Genomic DNA, 17,091 nt, shown 5'->3' on the forward strand with positions numbered 1-17,091 from the left:
TAAAGATAAATAGCAATTTCCTTGTCCAATCGTGTTCCCGCTGTGCTCGGCTCCCCTTCTCTGATTTGCCGGTAGTGGATGTGGAGGCGGGTCTTCTGTTCTCGTCGAGTGTTTTGTGACCAGCTGAAAATGGCGTCTCGTAGCGAAGCGTCTTAACTTTATCGGACAACAACACCCAGAGCAGCTGTAGAGATTAGAACCAAGGGGACGACATGGGGGAGGGCTGGACCGAGAGGCTACACGCACATTGACCCAGAAACAACACCTTAACACCCATAACGCCTACGACTTCATAAAGAGGTATGATTAAAAAAGTATAACAACTGAAGCTAATCTCCGATAGCCAAGGCTAGCGCTAGCATCTAGGCTACTTAAGAAAGGAGCCACGGCTCGGGTCAGTATGACGGCGGTCAGAAGAACCGGGAAAGACCGACACCGCGCTGCGGTATCAGTCGCTATCAGTACCGTCTCCTCCGTGTACCGCGGACCCCGCGGGGTTTGACGTCCCGTAGCCTGGACGGCAACACTCTTATTGTTGGTCGACGCTAGCCTGCTAGCCAAACACTGCTAATGTGAGCTAGGATAAAGAGCTAGCTGCTCACGGGTCGCTTCGGATTCCCGGGTTGATTATCCTCACAATCTACACATGTAATACACATTAACATTACTGTATTGTTTCTGTATTGAACCTGTGACCCTCCTCTGCTGAAGGCGATGGAGGACCCGCACCCGCGCTACAGCAAGCGGCTGGTGAGTCGCTGCTCACTGTCATTGTTTGGTCTCCTTCACCCATCAACTCAACCAAATGGCCGTTATTCAGTAAATACGGTTATCAAAAACATGTATACTATACAATACTACTATTTAAAACAGATTATGTGGCTCTGGCCATTCTGTATTTTATTTAAAGTCTCTTACACTAATGAGAGCCTTCCAAATCAACAAGACATTTGTATTTTATAACTACGATATACTCTATTAGTGCTATATTAGTACTTTATACTCTATTAGTACTATATTAGTCTCATACACTCCTATTACCGTACCGTTAGTCATTTAGCAAACCATATTACTATATGCCTTCAACTTTTGTTCTTGATCCACAATGGATCTTTATAACAGGCACTCGCCTTAACCTGTAATAATGTTTTCATGTAATAATGGTTTTATATATCCTTATCTTGTTTTGTTTTATGGATAATACTTTTAAAGTTTAATTAATAGACTTGATGATAAAGTCGGGGTTGGGGGGAAGGGTGATTGAGGCTTCATCCATCTGCCAGCCAAGCGCTGCAGAGGATGAATTTAAGTTATGAAGGAGGGGGGTGGCGTTGTGTACGGAAGATTAACCCCTGCTATTGTACTAATGCATTGTTTGGCTTGGATTGGAACTATTGAATTGTTGGCGGCCTGATTGTTGTTCAGGCAACCAAGGAATCAATGTTGTGTCGCTCCTTTCTTACATAATGGTGAATGTTTTATGTAATTTATTACACTATCCTTGTAAATATTTGAGAAAATAGGTTATTTGTCATGATTGCCATTATTTTATATATATAAATATAGCAGCCAATTAATATTTAGTAAGCAATCTGTATTGCCTGTTATGCAATTTTTTGACCGATGGCTACAATTTAATACTAGCTGCTGGATGGATAGGTTGTACACATTGAACAGTTTACCATTCATACAATGTTGTCTTGTGTAACTTTGATCCACATCCAAGCCTCACTGCTTTTTTATTACCTTGCTGCAGATGTGTTTTATTGAAAACATTTCTTAATTGCCCTGTGACCAAGAGCCAACCTTCTTTCATTAAAAAATGTCAGAATGGAAAATCCTACCTGTCTCATAGTAAGCAGATTGATTCAGGTTGAGCTCTGAAGTGAGTGTTGAGCGTCTCTCCGTCGGTCTATAGCGCACAGGCACCCGGCGGCGCTACCAGGACGATGGCATCTCGGACGACGAGATCGAGGGGAAGCGAACCTTCGACCTGGACGAGAAGCTGCACGGGGACCGCTTCAACTCTGAACTCATCAAGCGCATGGAGGGCAAAGGTCAGGTTAAACTATTAACGCAAACTAGTATTTACTTTTCTTTCTGAAGAACCATTTTATCTTCTGTTGTGTCAAGTGGAATTGCTTTGCATATACTCTTCAAAGTAGGGTTGTAGGTGCAATAAAATATAATAGAAAAAAATCAGTTTTTGGCCTGTATAAACCAAGCTTTTGTTTGATGATTGATCTGAGTGCTGCTTTGATAACTGTTAGTTTCTCGTCCTTCTTGGTCTTGTTTCCAGATTTCACATTTAAGTACATACAGAGGGAAGGCCTCAGAGACCCCATTATCTTTGAGAAGGCAGATGGACTCGGCATAGAGTAAGATCCTCCCTCCAACCACTATACATTTTTTTTCAGTTCAGTTCAAACACTATGATTTGGCAAGCCCTTTGTCTAAGCCCCCGCACAGATTTAATTCATATGTTAATTATATTGTAATATTTTTTTTTTAGTAAAGTGAATGAAAATGGTTTGTTGGTGTAACTAATCTTTGTTGTCTTTCAGAATGCCGGACCCGGACTTTAGTGTAAGCGATGTCAAGTTGTTTGTTGGTAGGTGCCCTTTATGTGTCCTTCATGACCACGAATACCTTTTGCTCAGTTTTATCATCTATACAAATTCAAACCTGAATTTTATTTTTCTGCTTTTTTGTTAATCTTGTGATATGAATTAGTTTCTATTAATCAAACCTGTCCCCCTATACTCCATGGATGCGGGGGCGTTATGCTCTGTGATGCTCACTCCCTCTGTCCCCCTATACTCCATGGATGCGGGGGCGTTATGCTCTGTGATGCTCACTCCCTCTGTCCCCCTATACTCCATGGATGCGGGGGCGTTATGCTCTGTGATGCTCACTCCCTCTGTCCCCCTATACTCCATGGATGCGGGGGCGTTATGCTCTGTGATGCTCACTCCCTCTGTCCCCCTATACTCCATGGATGCGGGGGCGTTATGCTCTGTGATGCTCACTCCCTCTGTCCCCCTATACTCCATGGATGCGGGGGCGTTATGCTCTGTGATGCTCACTCCCTCTGTCCCCCTATACTCCATGGATGCGGGGGCGTTATGCTCTGTGATGCTCACTCCCTCTGTCCCCCTATACTCCATGGATGCGGGGGCGTTATGCTCTGTGATGCTCACTCCCTCTGTCCCCCTATACTCCATGGATGCGGGGGCGTTATGCTCTGTGATGCTCACTCCCTCTGTCCCCCTATACTCCATGGATGCGGGGGCGTTATGCTCTGTGATGCTCACTCCCTCTGTCCCCCTATACTCCATGGATGCGGGGGCGTTATGCTCTGTGATGCTCACTCCCTCTGTCCCCCTATACTCCATGGATGCGGGGGCGTTATGCTCTGTGATGCTCACTCCCTCTGTCCCCCTATACTCCATGGATGCGGGGGCGTTATGCTCTGTGATGCTCACTCCCTCTGTCCCCCTATACTCCATGGATGCGGGGGCGTTATGCTCTGTGATGCTCACTCCCTCTGTCCCCCTATACTCCATGGATGCGGGGGCGTTATGCTCTGTGATGCTCACTCCCTCTGTCCCCCTATACTCCATGGATGCGGGGGCGTTATGCTCTGTGATGCTCACTCCCTCTGTCCCCCTATACTCCATGGATGCGGGGGCGTTATGCTCTGTGATGCTCACTCCCTCTGTTGTCTATACTCCATGGATGCGGGGGCGTTATGCTCTGTGATGCTCACTCCCTCTGTCCCCCTATACTCCATGGATGCGGGGGCGTTATGCTCTGTGATGCTCACTCCCTCTGTCCCCCTATACTCCATGGATGCGGGGGCGTTATGCTCTGTGATGCTCACTCCCTCTGTCCCCCTATACTCCATGGATGCGGGGGCGTTATGCTCTGTGATGCTCACTCCCTCTGTCCCCCTATACTCCATGGATGCGGGGGCGTTATGCTCTGTGATGCTCACTCCCTCTGTCCCCCTATACTCCATGGATGCGGGGGCGTTATGCTCTGTGATGCTCACTCCCTCTGTCCCCCTATACTCCATGGATGCGGGGGCGTTATGCTCTGTGGTGCTCACTCCCTCTGTCCCCCTATACTCCATGGATGCGGGGGCGTTATGCTCTGTGATGCTCACTCCCTCTGTCCCCCTATACTCCATGGATGCGGGGGCGTTATGCTCTGTGATGCTCACTCCCTCTGTCCCCCTATACTCCATGGATGCGGGGGCGTTATGCTCTGTGATGCTCACTCCCTCTGTCCCCCTATACTCCATGGATGCGGGGGCGTTATGCTCTGTGATGCTCACTCCCTCTGTCCCCCTATACTCCATGGATGCGGGGGCGTTATGCTCTGTGATGCTCACTCCCTCTGTCCCCCTATACTCCATGGATGCGGGGGCGTTATGCTCTGTGATGCTCACTCCCTCTGTCCCCCTATACTCCATGGATGCGGGGGCGTTATGCTCTGTGGTGCTCACTCCCTCTGTCCCCCTATACTCCATGGATGCGGGGGCGTTATGCTCTGTGGTGCTCACTCCCTCTGTCCCCCTATACTCCATGGATGCGGGGGCGTTATGCTCTGTGATGCTCACTCCCTCTGTCCCACAGGCAGTCGGCGCATCGTGGACGTGATGGACGTCAACACCCAGAAGGGCATCGAGATGTCCATGGCCCAGTGGCGCCGCTACTACGACACGCCGCCCTCTGAGCGGGAGAAGCTCTACAACGTCATCAGTCTGGAGTTCAGCCACACCAAGCTGGAGAACCTGGTGAAGCGGCCCGCATCGGTCAGTGTGCAGACAGTACTGACCCCAGATAACACAGCGGCACCACACCAGGCCCCAGCAGCACTTGTACTCATTGGTCAATGTTTCTGCTTGGCAAAATGCACTGTAAATATTTAGTATGGAATTAGATTGTGGAGAAGAAGTTGTTCCCTCCTCTGACCCACAGGTGGACCTGATAGACTGGGTCGACAACATGTGGCCGCGGCACCTGAAGGAGAGGCAGAGGGACTCCACCAACGCCATCATAGACATGCACTACCCCAAAGTACAGAAGTGAGTCTCTCTCCAACAGATGGAAAAAGAAATCGTACTCAAGATTCAAAACAATTCTTCCTCAAATGAATTAAATTCCTTGTAAGCCTCCCACCTGACGACCTGCTAGAGTTGTGTTGTGCTCTACATCTGGTGTTTCTCCGCAGGTACTGTCTGATGAGTGTGCAGGGCTGCTTCACAGACTTCCATATTGACTTTGGAGGCACATCCGTTTGGTACCACATCCTGCGAGGTGAAAAGGTCTGGTCTGATCCCCATGTACTGTGGTGATAAACTAGAGATGCTGTTATTACTACTTGCTATGGGTTTAGTGTTGGGCATTGAACAGACAGATGTTATTAAAGGTCCCATGGCATGAAAATCTCACTTTATGAGGTTTTCTAACATAAATATGAGTTCCCCTAGCCTGCCTACGGTCCCCCAGTGGCTAAAACTTGCGTTTGGTGTAAAACGAGCACTAGGTGTTCTGCTCGCCTTTGAAAAAACGGAGGCTCAAGCGCGCTGATTTGGAATGTGGTCCCATATGTCGTCATAAAGGATCTAAGCTCCTCCCCTTTCGCTGCCTTTCCTGCCCAGAGAATTTGGCCCGCCAATGAGACATGACCGTGCGAGCGCCACGTGTGTGTGTGATTACACACACTGTAACGCAAGTGTTTGCTGTTGGTGTTATGGCGCATAACACGTCGGTTCTCTGACGTCTCTGGTATTTCCACAACGAGACTCGTAGTGGTGGTTATCTCAGCCATGGTTGAGAAGGAATTGGGGAAAAGGAACTTTGGCTTTGACTCCCTGAAGTACATGAACTTCGACATGCTGCCTATCGCCGGTTGCCGCGAGGCACCACCGCCGCAAAGCACCACCGCCCGGCAGCCGGCAGCAGGCAGCAGGCAGCGCGCCATTCAGTCTACTTCAGATTGATGTGGAAGAACCAGAGACGTCGGAGAACCCGACGAAGTCGTTTGTGAATCATAATATCGTCTGCCAAGGTGGTGGTCCCTCGGCAGCGAGGCTCCGGCGGGAGACAATCGCGGGCAACAATCCCTTTCTCCTCCATGTCGTGGTTCAGTCTACTTCAGATTGATGTGGAAGGACCAGAGACGTCGGAGAACCCGACGCGCGTCGCATGCGGCCGTTTGAGATTCATAATATCGTCTGGAGGCTCACATAGCTTTTGGCCGTGATAATATCTATTATATGCTATAGATATCTATGTATAATATGATATTATTTAGATATAGAGCTCCAGGACTCCTGTGTGTTCTAGAATATTTACAGAACACGGCTAAAGGCTGTGTGCGCCTCGCCATTGCGATACATCCATTGTTAACAGAGCGCATGGTACCGTGGCAGCAAGCTGCTCAGGGCCACAGCCCCACCCTCCACCTTGACCCGCCTCTCTCCTCCTCATTTGCATTAAAATTACAGACACCGAAATGTGCGACTCGCTCGTAGTGGCTGTAATTCTGCACCACGGCTGAATTTCGGCAACGTCTTCAAATAATGTGTTTGGGACCCACTAATATCTATATTAAAGCATCCATAAAGTAGCATGCCATGGGACTTTTAAAGCTGAAAGCTCTACATCCTCACCTTATTGATTGGCCTTTCTCCGCTGTGCAGGTGTTCTGGCTGATCCCGCCCTCGCCCCAGAACCTGGAGACCTATGAGAACTGGGTGTTGTCAGGGAAACAAGGCGATATCTTTCTAGGAGACAAGTGCCATGACTGTCAGAGGATAGAACTTAAGCAGGGATACACGTTCATGATTCCGTCTGGTACGTTAATGCACCATCGCTCACAACATGCGCACACAAGCCGCGCACACACACTAGTAACCGCTGTTGTGTGGTGTGTCCCCAGGCTGGATCCATGCAGTATACACCCCAGAGGACACGCTGGTGTTCGGAGGAAACTTCCTCCACAGCTTCAACATCCCCATGCAGCTCAACATCTACAGCATCGAGGACCGCACGCGGGTGAGACAAACCGTCTGCACGCCAGCATTAGGGCTCACCAGGCTCCTCTTAGGGATTTGGTTTAACAATTGTTCCGTCTCTTTAACTCAAACGTTGTTATTATATATGAAACACTGCCATTTATTGAAACCTGAATAAACAGCAGAAATACTTTTTTATTGATGTAGTCAAATTTGTTGTAATTGTGACAGATGGGACGATGTATTATACCAGGATGTTAATGGGAGCATTTGTAACCCAGGATAAATGTCGTCCCGTCCCCCCAGGTGCCAGCCAAGTTCCGCTACCCATTCTACTTTGAGATGTGCTGGTATGTGCTGGAGAGATATCTCTACTGTATGACCAGCACCTCCCACCTCACCCCGGAGTTCCAGAAGTACTCCCTGGGCATAGGTGAGGCTCGGCCACACCCCCCTCATACAAACACTTAATCTGTCGTCATCAACGGAACTCGTTGTGGTGAAGGGGGCCCTTATAATCACCCTTTTTTTTTTTAAACCATGGATGTGTTTGCATCAATGAATGCGATCCATTCCTCACTTTCTTCCCTCCGTCCCTCGCCTCCCTCTCTCTCTCAGGCCTGACCCGTGAGGAGTTCCAGGCCAACAAGCCCACGGACAACGGCGCCCCGGACGGCGCCGACAGCGAAGGCGAGGAGAGGGTCATCACGGAGATGGCAGAGGAGGAGGAGGAGGAGGAGCAGGAGGATTGCAAGCCGGAGCCGGGTGGCGGGCGGCGTGCGGAGCTGACCCCCTACGAGCTGGAGGGCCTGTGGAACCTGGTGGGCAAGCTGGAGGAGCTGCCGGCCAACAAGAAGTGCGTCCCTGAAGGCATCCAGGACGCTGCCGCCCTGCTGGAGGGCATGCGGGTGAGTGTCTCCACCTGCTGGTCCCCAACACCTCTGTTGTTACTTTACCTACGCCCTGATCCACTGGATTGATAATCACCACCACTAGGCTGGAGTTGTTCAATGTCTTCTGTTTCTGCTCCTCCCAGGCGGTGCTGAGGCAGCACGCGGCCGACGAGGCCAAGCTGTCCTACACCGGGGAGCCCATCGTCAAGTGGCCTAAACGGGTGAGGAGCAGTCCCTCCTGGGGTAAGGCAGCCGGCCGTGCGTGGTGTTCCAGATTGTAACTGTTCTCCCCTGGCCTTCTGTTTCCAGCCGTCGTGGTACCGTTCCCCCACCCCTCCCCCGCCCGTGGTCTACCGGCCCCGCGCGGGGCCCTCCCACAAGCCCCCAGCGCCCCGGCCGCTGAAGCCGGTCTCCTCCCTGTCGGTGCTGCGTCGCCGCCGGGTCCGCTGCAAGCGGTGCAACGGCTGCAGCAGGAAGGAGTGCGGCAGCTGCCAGTTCTGCCACGACATGAGGAAGTTCGGCGGCCCGGGACGCATGAAGAAGGGCTGCGTCATGAGGCAGTGCCTGGCGGTGAGGACCCCCGAATGGCTGATTCAAAGTGGAGGAACACAGTGGTCCATGAGCTCTGGTCTATGAGCTCTAGTCCAGGAGCTCAATGTGCTCCATGAGCTCTAGGCCATGAGCTCTAGTCCAGGAGCTCAATGTGCTCTAGTTCATGTGCTCCATGAGCTCTAGGCCATGAGCTCTAGTCCAGGAGCTCAATGTGCTCCATGAGCTCTAGTCCAGGAGCTCAATGTGCTCTAGTTCATGAGTTCTAGTCCAGGTGATGTAGTCTGGGGGTTCTGCTGAAGCATAAGGGCAGCTTGCCTGACTCCTCTGATCTCTGTTTAGCCCGCCCTGCCCAACACTGCCCGCTGTGCCGTGTGTGGTGAAGGGGAGCCGGATGAGTCCAACCCCTCCACTCACACACTCATGGAATGTTCCAACTGCGCTGAGATCAACCATCCCGAGTGCATGACGGTTTGTGTCTCAACACACTAATGTAGCTGTGTCCAGTGCTCAATGCATTCCCAGCTGATGGACGCTTTGTTTCTACCAGGAGCCAGGCGAGGGGAGAGTTAACAAGGACCTGCCCAGCTGCTGGGAGTGTCCCAAGTGTTACTGTGGCAAAGGGTCTGGTTCAGAGGTGATGTCGCCGTATAATCAGACCATTGTTCCCCGTATGTTGGACCTGAACTCCTGGTTGACTCCCGTCCTCTTTCTCCCGTCAGTCTTCCAGTGACGAGGGCAGCGTGGCGTCGGTGGGCTCCGCCTCCTCGCGGCCGTCAAAGCTGGCCCACCGGGAGGGCCGCGGCCGGGGCCCGGCTCCCCGGACAGCGCCCCCGCCCTCCCAGAGGCTGCTACTGCAGCACCAGCAGAGCCGCAAGAGAGCCAGCCCGCTGGAGCTGCGTCTGAAGAAGAGGGTGAGTGGGACACACCAACACGGCCGAATCAACGTGTGTGTGTCAGACACTGTGACCATGAACCGCGGTTCCTCTTGTGACTCATCTTCTCTTGGTTTTTCTGCAGATAAAAATGGAGCGAAGAAAACTCTTGGCGGTGAGAGACAGGTTTCGTTGCATATAAATATCTCCATTGATCATATAACTAGTAGGTTTCTTAGTGTTTCACCTGCATGAGGCTTCAGTCTCCCAGCGTGGCCGAGGGTCGTCTGATGTGTTTCTCTCTCTCTGGTGGAAACAGAAGCACTCTCTGGAGTGTTCGCCCGCGCGGCTGTCCTCCAGCCTGCTGCCCAGGATGCGGTCCCCGGCCAGCAGACTGTCCCGGGGCCGAGGCCGGGGGGCCCTGTGGGGGCGCGGCACGTCTTACCGCATCTCCCACGCACCCCCCCCCGCCACCTTCCAGCAGCAGCCCTCCCCCAGCTCGCCGGCAGAGCCGCGGGGGGAGCCGCGCAGGGGGAGAGGCCGGGGGGTGAGGTTGAGAGGAGGAGGTGCAGGGCGGGGGCTCTTAGGGGGTCGGAGTCACGGAGAGATGGAGGAGAGCGATGATGACGACAGCACCAGCAGCAGCAGCAGTGGCAGTGAGGAGGAGGAAGAGGAGGAGGAAGAGGAGGGCAAGGAGAACCTGCCCGAGGCCAGAAGAGGAGGCAGGTCAGCCAATGACGGAGGACTCGAGGACGTAGAAGAGGGGGATGAAGGGGAGGACGAGATGGAGCAGGAGAGCAAGGAGAGCCTGACCCTCACCCTCCAGCGGCTGTCCAAGGCCAGGAGTGACTCCACCACCATCGTCCCCAAGCTAGAGGCGGCCGTCGCCCGCCGCTCTACGGTATCCACCGCGTACAAGGCGGCCCGGGCGCTGGCCCGGGCGCTGATCCGGCCCCCCATCAGAACCTCCAGCCCCCGGGGGGAGCAGCAGCTGGCGGACAGACACGCTGCGCTGCCTTCCCTGCGGGGCGGTCCCACACACAAACCCCGGGTAGGACACCCGGACGGCTCCAAGCGGCCCTGCCCGGGGCGGCCTGAGAGACCCAGCAACGGGGCCTCTTCCTCCTCCTCTTGTTCCTCCTCCTCGCAGGCCACTCCCCGCCTGCCTCTGGCCGCCCTCCAGGGGGGGGCGGAGGTTGACCGGGACCCCGGGGTGGGGGCGCCCGCCTGCGAGAGGGAGGTCTGGGTGTCGGTGTTCAGCTACCTGAGCCGGGCGGACCTGTGTGTCTGCATGGCGGTCTGCAAGAGCTGGCACAAATGGTAAGGCTCTCGGGACCACCCGTCAAGCTTACATGAGGTTGAATACTAATCGAAATTATATATATATATATATATATATATATATATATATATATAGACTGACACGCGTGTGTCTGTCATCAGGTGTCTAGACAAGCGGTTGTGGTCGAGGATCGACTTGAGCATCAAGCGCACCATCACCCCCCAGGCGCTGACGGGCATCATCAAACGGCAGCCCCTCATCCTGGACCTCTCCTGGACCAACATCTCCAAGAAGCAGCTGGGCTGGCTCATCGGCAGGCTGCCTGGTAAGACCTGCAGTCCAGGACCTAAGGCTCCGGTATCACACCGGGCTCGTTGTAGTGAGGACCTCGTTAAGGGCCCGGGTTAAGACTCAATTCTTTCATTTTGACTAAAATAAAATAACGACGACTGAAATAACGATAATGGAAGGACTTTCTGCGGCAAAATTATTGACCTGGTCATTCCTCTGACTATAATCGTACCATCAAAATCTATAATCGGTGCATCTCTAAAATACATTTGCATCGCCTACCTAGTACATTTTCATTGTTGTATAAGGGGGTTATACGGGTCACTATAATTGCATAGTTTCCCCATTCTTGTACCCTGCGGTGCAGCCTGTCTGTGACGTGACCTCTTTACTCCAGGTCTGAAGGACCTGATGCTCTCGGGCTGCAGCTGGTCTTCCATCTCAGCCCTCAGCTCCTCAAGCTGCCCGCTCCTCCGCTCGCTGGACCTGCGGTTTGCAGACGGGGTCAAGGACTCTCAGATCAGGGACCTGGTCACTCCTCCAGGTGAGCGTTCTTCTATATTTTATACAATGTTCTCTGGGCTGAGACCCACAGTGTAGTGATCCCCCCACAAACCTCTCTCCCCCTCCAGGCTGTGATAACCGCAGCCAGCTGCGCAGCATGCAGTGGTTCCGTCTGTCGGGGCTGGAGATCAGCGACTCCACGCTGCGGCTGGTGATCCGTCACATGCCCCAGCTGACCCGCCTGGACCTGTCCAGTTGCGCCTGCCTCACCGACAACTCCATCAACCTGCTGACGGCTGTGGGCTCGTCCACACGTAACACGCTCACCGACATCAACCTGGCAGGTGAGAAGGAGGGGCTTAGAGAGGGGCTCAAGGCACACCTGAGCAGAGAGCCGGTTGATCCTAAGGGAGGAGGAGGAGGGGCTAAGAGAGAGCCTTCAGGGCACACACCTGAGAGAGGAGGAGGGGCTAAGAGAGAGCCTTCAGGGCACACACCTGAGTGAGGAGGAGGGGCTAAGAGAGCCCTCAGGGCACACACTTGAGCGAGGAGGAGGGGCTAAGAGAGAGCCTTCAGGGCACACACCTGAGAGAGGAGGAGGGGCTAAGAGAGAGCCTTCAGGGCACACACCTGAGTGAGGAGGAGGGGCTTAGAGAGCCTTCAGGGCACACACCTGAGTGAGGAGGAGGGGCTAAGAGAGAGCCTTCAGGGCACACACCTGAGCCAGGAGAAGGGACTAAGAGAGAGCCTTCAGGGCACACACCTGAGTGAGGAGGAGGGGCTTAGAGAGCCTTCAGGGCACACACCTGAGTGAGGAGGAGGGGCTAAGAGAGCCTTCAGGGCACACACCTGAGCGAGGAGGAGGGGCTAAGAGCCTTCAGGGCACACACCTGAGCGAGGAGGAGGGGCTAAGAGAGCCTTCAGGGCACACACCTGAGCCAGGAGGAGGGGCTAAGAGAGAGCCTTCAGGGCACACACCTGAGCCAGGAGGAGGGGCTAAGAGAGAGCCTTCAGGGCACACACCTGAGCGAGGAGGAGGGGCTTAGAGAGCCTTCAGGGCACACACCTGAGAGAGGAGGAGGGGCTAAGAGAGAGCCTTCAGGGCACACACCTGAGAGAGGAGGAGGGGCTAAGAGAGAGCCTTCAGGGCACACACCTGAGCCAGGAGGAGGGGCTAAGAGAGAGCCTTCAGGGCACACACCTGAGCCAGGAGGAGGGGCTAAGAGAGAGCCTTCAGGGCACACACCTGAGCCAGGAGGAGGGGCTAAGAGAGAGCCTTCAGGGCACACACCTGAGTGAGGAGGAGGGGCTTAGAGAGCCTTCAGGGCACACACCTGAGCCAGGAGGAGGGGCTAAGAGAGAGCCTTCAGGGCACACACCTGAGCCAGGAGGAGGGGCTAAGAGAGCCTTCAGGGCACACACCTGAGCCAGGAGGAGGGGCTAAGAGAGAGCCTTCAGGGCACACACCTGAGCGAGGAGGAGGGGCTTAGAGAGCCTTCAGGGCACACACCTGAGAGAGGAGGAGGGGCTAAGAGAGAGCCTTCAGGGCACACACCTGAGTGAGGAGGAGGGGCTAAGAGAGAGCCTTCAGGGCACACACCTGAGCGAGGAGGAGGGGCTAAGAGAGAGCCTTCAGGGCACACACCTGAGAGAGGAGGAGGGGCTAAGAGAGAGCCTTCAGGGCACACACCTGAGCCAGGAGGAGGGGCTAAGAGAGAGCCTTCAGGGTGAACCTGGAGCTGAAACGGAGCAGGCCGGCAGTGCGAGCGGCGGTTCAGCCTGATAAACACATGATTATGTTTGGTTAAACATAAGATGATATGACGCAATGAGTAACGATTTAAGCATTTAACAGCCTTTTATAAGCGTCAAAATTCTGAGTTCGGTCTACATCACGGGAGCACAGTTTTCGGTTCGGTACCTTTTTGGCAAAGCAGGGGATAATAAAAGGGCCAAATGAGGACAGTGTTTGAGCAGTGTTGGACCTCTTAGCGTGGCTGCATGGCGGCGCCAGTGCTCTCCTGGGAAACACGACCCACGAAGCTTTAATGAAGACACACTGAATGCAAGGGGGACTTCAAACCATCGTAGAACATAAAAGGTGGTTTATACATTGTGCAAAGTTTCAATATAATTTTACTGCAGCATTATTAAAGAAATGCACTGTTGTAGAGGACAGACCGCCAGATAAGAAACAAATCTTAACTGGAGTTTATTGTCTAAGAAGCCTGTTTTTATTAGTAGGGAGCAGTGTTGGGCAAGTTACTTCAAAAGAGTAATGCATTATTTAAGCTTGTTACTGTCAATTCAAAGTAATTAGTTACATTACAATATTACTGTCTTTGAATTGTAAGGCATTACACTACTGTTGCATTACTTTTGCATTACTTTCAACAAAATAACAGGAAATATGGATTTGGTGTTCTCAAAAGATCTTCTTGTGTTCAATGCAGCTCATAACACAGCAGGAGGTGATGTGGTATGGCATAATGACTGAGCTAGGCTTAAGTCTAACAAAAGTACAATATAATGGTCGCAGTTATGACTCATGGTGCAATACATTTTATAATAGAAATACTGTAACTTTAGGTATTCATATTGAAATCAATAGAGCTAGAGTCTACTACGGTAGATTGTAAAAAAACAAAAAAAAACATTGAGCCCCCTTTTTGGTTTGTCTAGGATGAAATAGAGTGGTTGACACCAACATTTTGACTATTGGTCCTGTCTCGGGTATTTGGCTCATTTCGAATCGCCCCTGCCTGCTTCACAATGGCTGGCTATGGGTATTCACAAAACTGTCCTTAAAACACCCCTAAACATTAGTTTTCAGAAATGTGCAACTCACCGAGTGGTTAGTGGTGTTCGTTGATGTTCCAAATCAAGTATCGTAGCGAAATACAGTTTCTGTCGTGTTTTTATTTGGCGTTTTGTAAGTCCATTGATTTCAGTTGCTCCTTGACCGGAAACGGAATGGTGGGTTGGTTGTAGTCTTTTCGCTCCATTCTAGCCCTACTGTTGATAGGGAGAACCAAGAGAAAAGACTACAACCAGCCCACCTTGACTCTGCTGCTGCCGCCGTTATCTCTCTCTAGCAGTAAGAGGAAGGAACATTTTTCTCCTCTGCGAATCTCGCAGTGTTGGCGAATTTGTATAAAATCAACACACAAGTTAATTTTGGGTTTAAAATGCATTGTAACGTGCGTTACTGAGATTTGTACAGAGTAAAATATTAGCTCTTTTTTTTTTTGTAATGCCTTACATTACCGCGTTACAGCAAAAGGTTATGCATTACTTTTGTAACGGGTTACTCCCAACACTGGTAGGGAGATAAAGGGAGATATATACGAGTTGGTTCATGAGGAAGAATTGTACAATATTAGAAATATTGTACAATTTATTCAGACTAAGGGAATCTGTAAAAATGAGTGTAAAAGATGAATAGTAGGTGAAAAATGAACAGTACTGTGACAAAGCAGTGGAAGAAGGGTTGCAACCAAATGTATCAGGGTGACACCAAAGGAGAAAGTCAGTAGATAATTTCTTCAGCCCAGTCGGGGCAACAACTACACAACATCCCAGACTGAGGAGTTTCACCTGTTACTGGAAAAACGGCGCAGAACTTGTTTGAACCAAACAATACGTGCAGACAGTGAGGAGGGAACCGACCTGTTGGGTTTCTTTGCCTTCAACAGACTTCCTAAACCACTGATCTTCTCAGGCATGCTGAGGCCCGTCAGTATTAGTGCATTGAAAAACACACTAATCGTGAACATTTATTTATTTATAGTAAATGTTTAACATTATTTGGGTAGTAGCTAAAAACGGACTGTTGTCTTCAATATTTCCAATCAGTTTTAATGGCTGCTGTGTGCCTCCTCTTCAGGCTGCAACCGGCTGACGGACACGTGTCTCAAGTACCTACGCCGGCTCTCCTGCATTTCCCTGCTGGACCTGCGGGGCTGCAGAGGTGTGTCCCGCAAAGCCTGTGAGGCTTTCATCTCGGAGCTGTCGGTCAACACCCTGTACTGCCTGTCGGATGAGAAGCTCATCCAGAGGATCTCCTAGAGCAGGAGAGGAGGTGTGCAGCTGGCACCTCGCTCAGGACACCGCCGGGGGAGACTTCCCAGTAGGGACAGACGCTTGCACTTGTACGTCATAATGGTTGGGCAAACCATGAACTGGGAGCACTTATTGAACTGGTGGGGTGGGGGTGATCTTCTGGACTAGGACAACATCAGTTCATTGCAATGTTGTGTACATTTCTTTTTTCATGTACTGACAAACAGACTCAGGAGTTTTTTGGAATTTGGGAAACTACTATACTAAGTGTGCGTCAAAGTGGGATCTATATATAGATATATATATCTATATATAGATATATATATCTATATATATATATATATATATATATATATATATAGATATATGAGGATCCCCCAAAACCTTTTTTCTTTTACAAAGCTGTTCCCAACTTTCATTATCTATGTTCACAGCAATTGTAGATTTTCCAGCTGTGATCTATTTTTTATTTTTTATCTTGGTACTACTGGTTGTATGGTGTGCTACTGGTATGCTGTTGGCAGAAGGACCCAAACGTTTTTGTTCTATTTTGGTTCGTATGCACCCAGGAAAAGGTTTCATGTTTGGTAGTTTATTTTAGTCTTATTTTCAACCATCTATTGTAGACTAAAATATTTTAGTTCTGACACACTCCCTCTTTTCAAAAGGAAGAATTATTTTTAAAGTAAAGTATCTGGCACTTTTAAAGTGTGGTATATTAGTCTTAAGTTTACCTGTCTATTTATAACTAGTTCCCACATGGGTACAGCTTCCTCTCGGTGTGCATCTGTACACAGAGATGATGGGGACTCACTGAGCTACTGTGTTGTCACTTAAGAAGGGTACCGGGACTGTCACACGCACAGTGTGGATGGGTATACAGTATAAATGGGCAGGTTCTAACCAAAAAGCAGAGTGAAGGGTGGATGTGAGTGCGTCTCAAATAGCCGTTACAATTCAGGTGCTATTCTTCCCAGACTCCTTTTTTGTTTTGTACAGCGGTAAGATTTAGAGCAAAATGTTCACATTTTAGACGAGGTTCCCAGTCCATTTTGATACCGATATTTTGTTTGATTAAGTCAATGTGAGTAACTACTTTCCACAAATGTGTTGAATTCAGTGTACAAACATCCGCTTCTTTTGAATCTATTTTTTTTTTTTGTTCAGTGGTTATCAAGGGTGTTTTCTGTGAGCCCCGTTCTTGCCAAACTGCTTAAAGAATATAAATATATAAATATATACTTTTGTGTAAATGTGTTTCTCTATTAGATTCTGAGAACCGATATCCTGTAGCATTAATTATTTTCAAAAGCTTTTTCCACTTTATGTTAATGTTGTGTTATTTTTCAAGAAAAATAAAGGGTAACTAGGTCAAGTGAATTTCAGTGTCGAACTTATTTGATGTCCACTTTTTCCATATGTTATGTTTACCCTGTTATTCCTGCCACCCTTTTACCCTCTTCTGTGGATCCCCTACCCCACCCGGTCTGCTCTAGAGCCACTACCCCACCCTGTCTGCTCTGTGGAGCCACTACCCCACCCTGTCTGCTCTATAGAGCCACTACCCCACCCTGTCTGCTCTATAGAGCCACTACCCCACCCTGTCTG

The 17,091-nt window shown here is 50.7% G+C and overlaps 1 protein-coding gene across 1 annotated transcript; it reads left to right on the plus strand.

Annotated features, from left to right (window-relative positions):
* The first annotated feature begins 137 nt into the window (after window positions 1–137).
* Window positions 138–16,857, plus strand: kdm2ab (lysine (K)-specific demethylase 2Ab). Its single transcript, XM_079745064.1, has 23 exons — window positions 138–300; window positions 712–750; window positions 1,919–2,057; window positions 2,300–2,378; window positions 2,565–2,611; window positions 4,641–4,819; window positions 4,986–5,092; window positions 5,239–5,332; window positions 6,713–6,866; window positions 6,952–7,067; window positions 7,334–7,460; window positions 7,646–7,935; window positions 8,064–8,141; window positions 8,230–8,490; window positions 8,812–8,940; window positions 9,020–9,106; window positions 9,192–9,383; window positions 9,490–9,519; window positions 9,664–10,664; window positions 10,788–10,951; window positions 11,315–11,461; window positions 11,550–11,765; window positions 15,308–16,857. The coding sequence occupies exons 2-23, from the start codon at window positions 715–717 to the stop codon at window positions 15,487–15,489; spliced, it is 3,855 nt and encodes a 1,284-aa protein (XP_079601190.1). The 5' UTR covers window positions 138–300; window positions 712–714; the 3' UTR covers window positions 15,490–16,857.
* Window positions 16,858–17,091: the final 234 nt, after the last annotated feature.

This window comes from Pollachius pollachius (genome assembly GCF_949987615.1).
Source record: "Pollachius pollachius genome assembly, chromosome: 10".
NCBI lineage: Eukaryota > Metazoa > Chordata > Actinopteri > Gadiformes > Gadidae > Pollachius > Pollachius pollachius.

Coding starts and splice junctions, on each gene's coding strand:
- kdm2ab (XM_079745064.1), top strand. CDS start 715: ATGGAGGACCCGCACCCGCGCTACAGCAAGCGGCTG. Junction 5,093..5,238: donor CACTACCCCAAAGTACAGAA/GTGAGTCTCTCT, acceptor GTTTCTCCGCAG/GTACTGTCTGATGAGTGTGC. Junction 7,068..7,333: donor GCATCGAGGACCGCACGCGG/GTGAGACAAACC, acceptor CCGTCCCCCCAG/GTGCCAGCCAAGTTCCGCTA.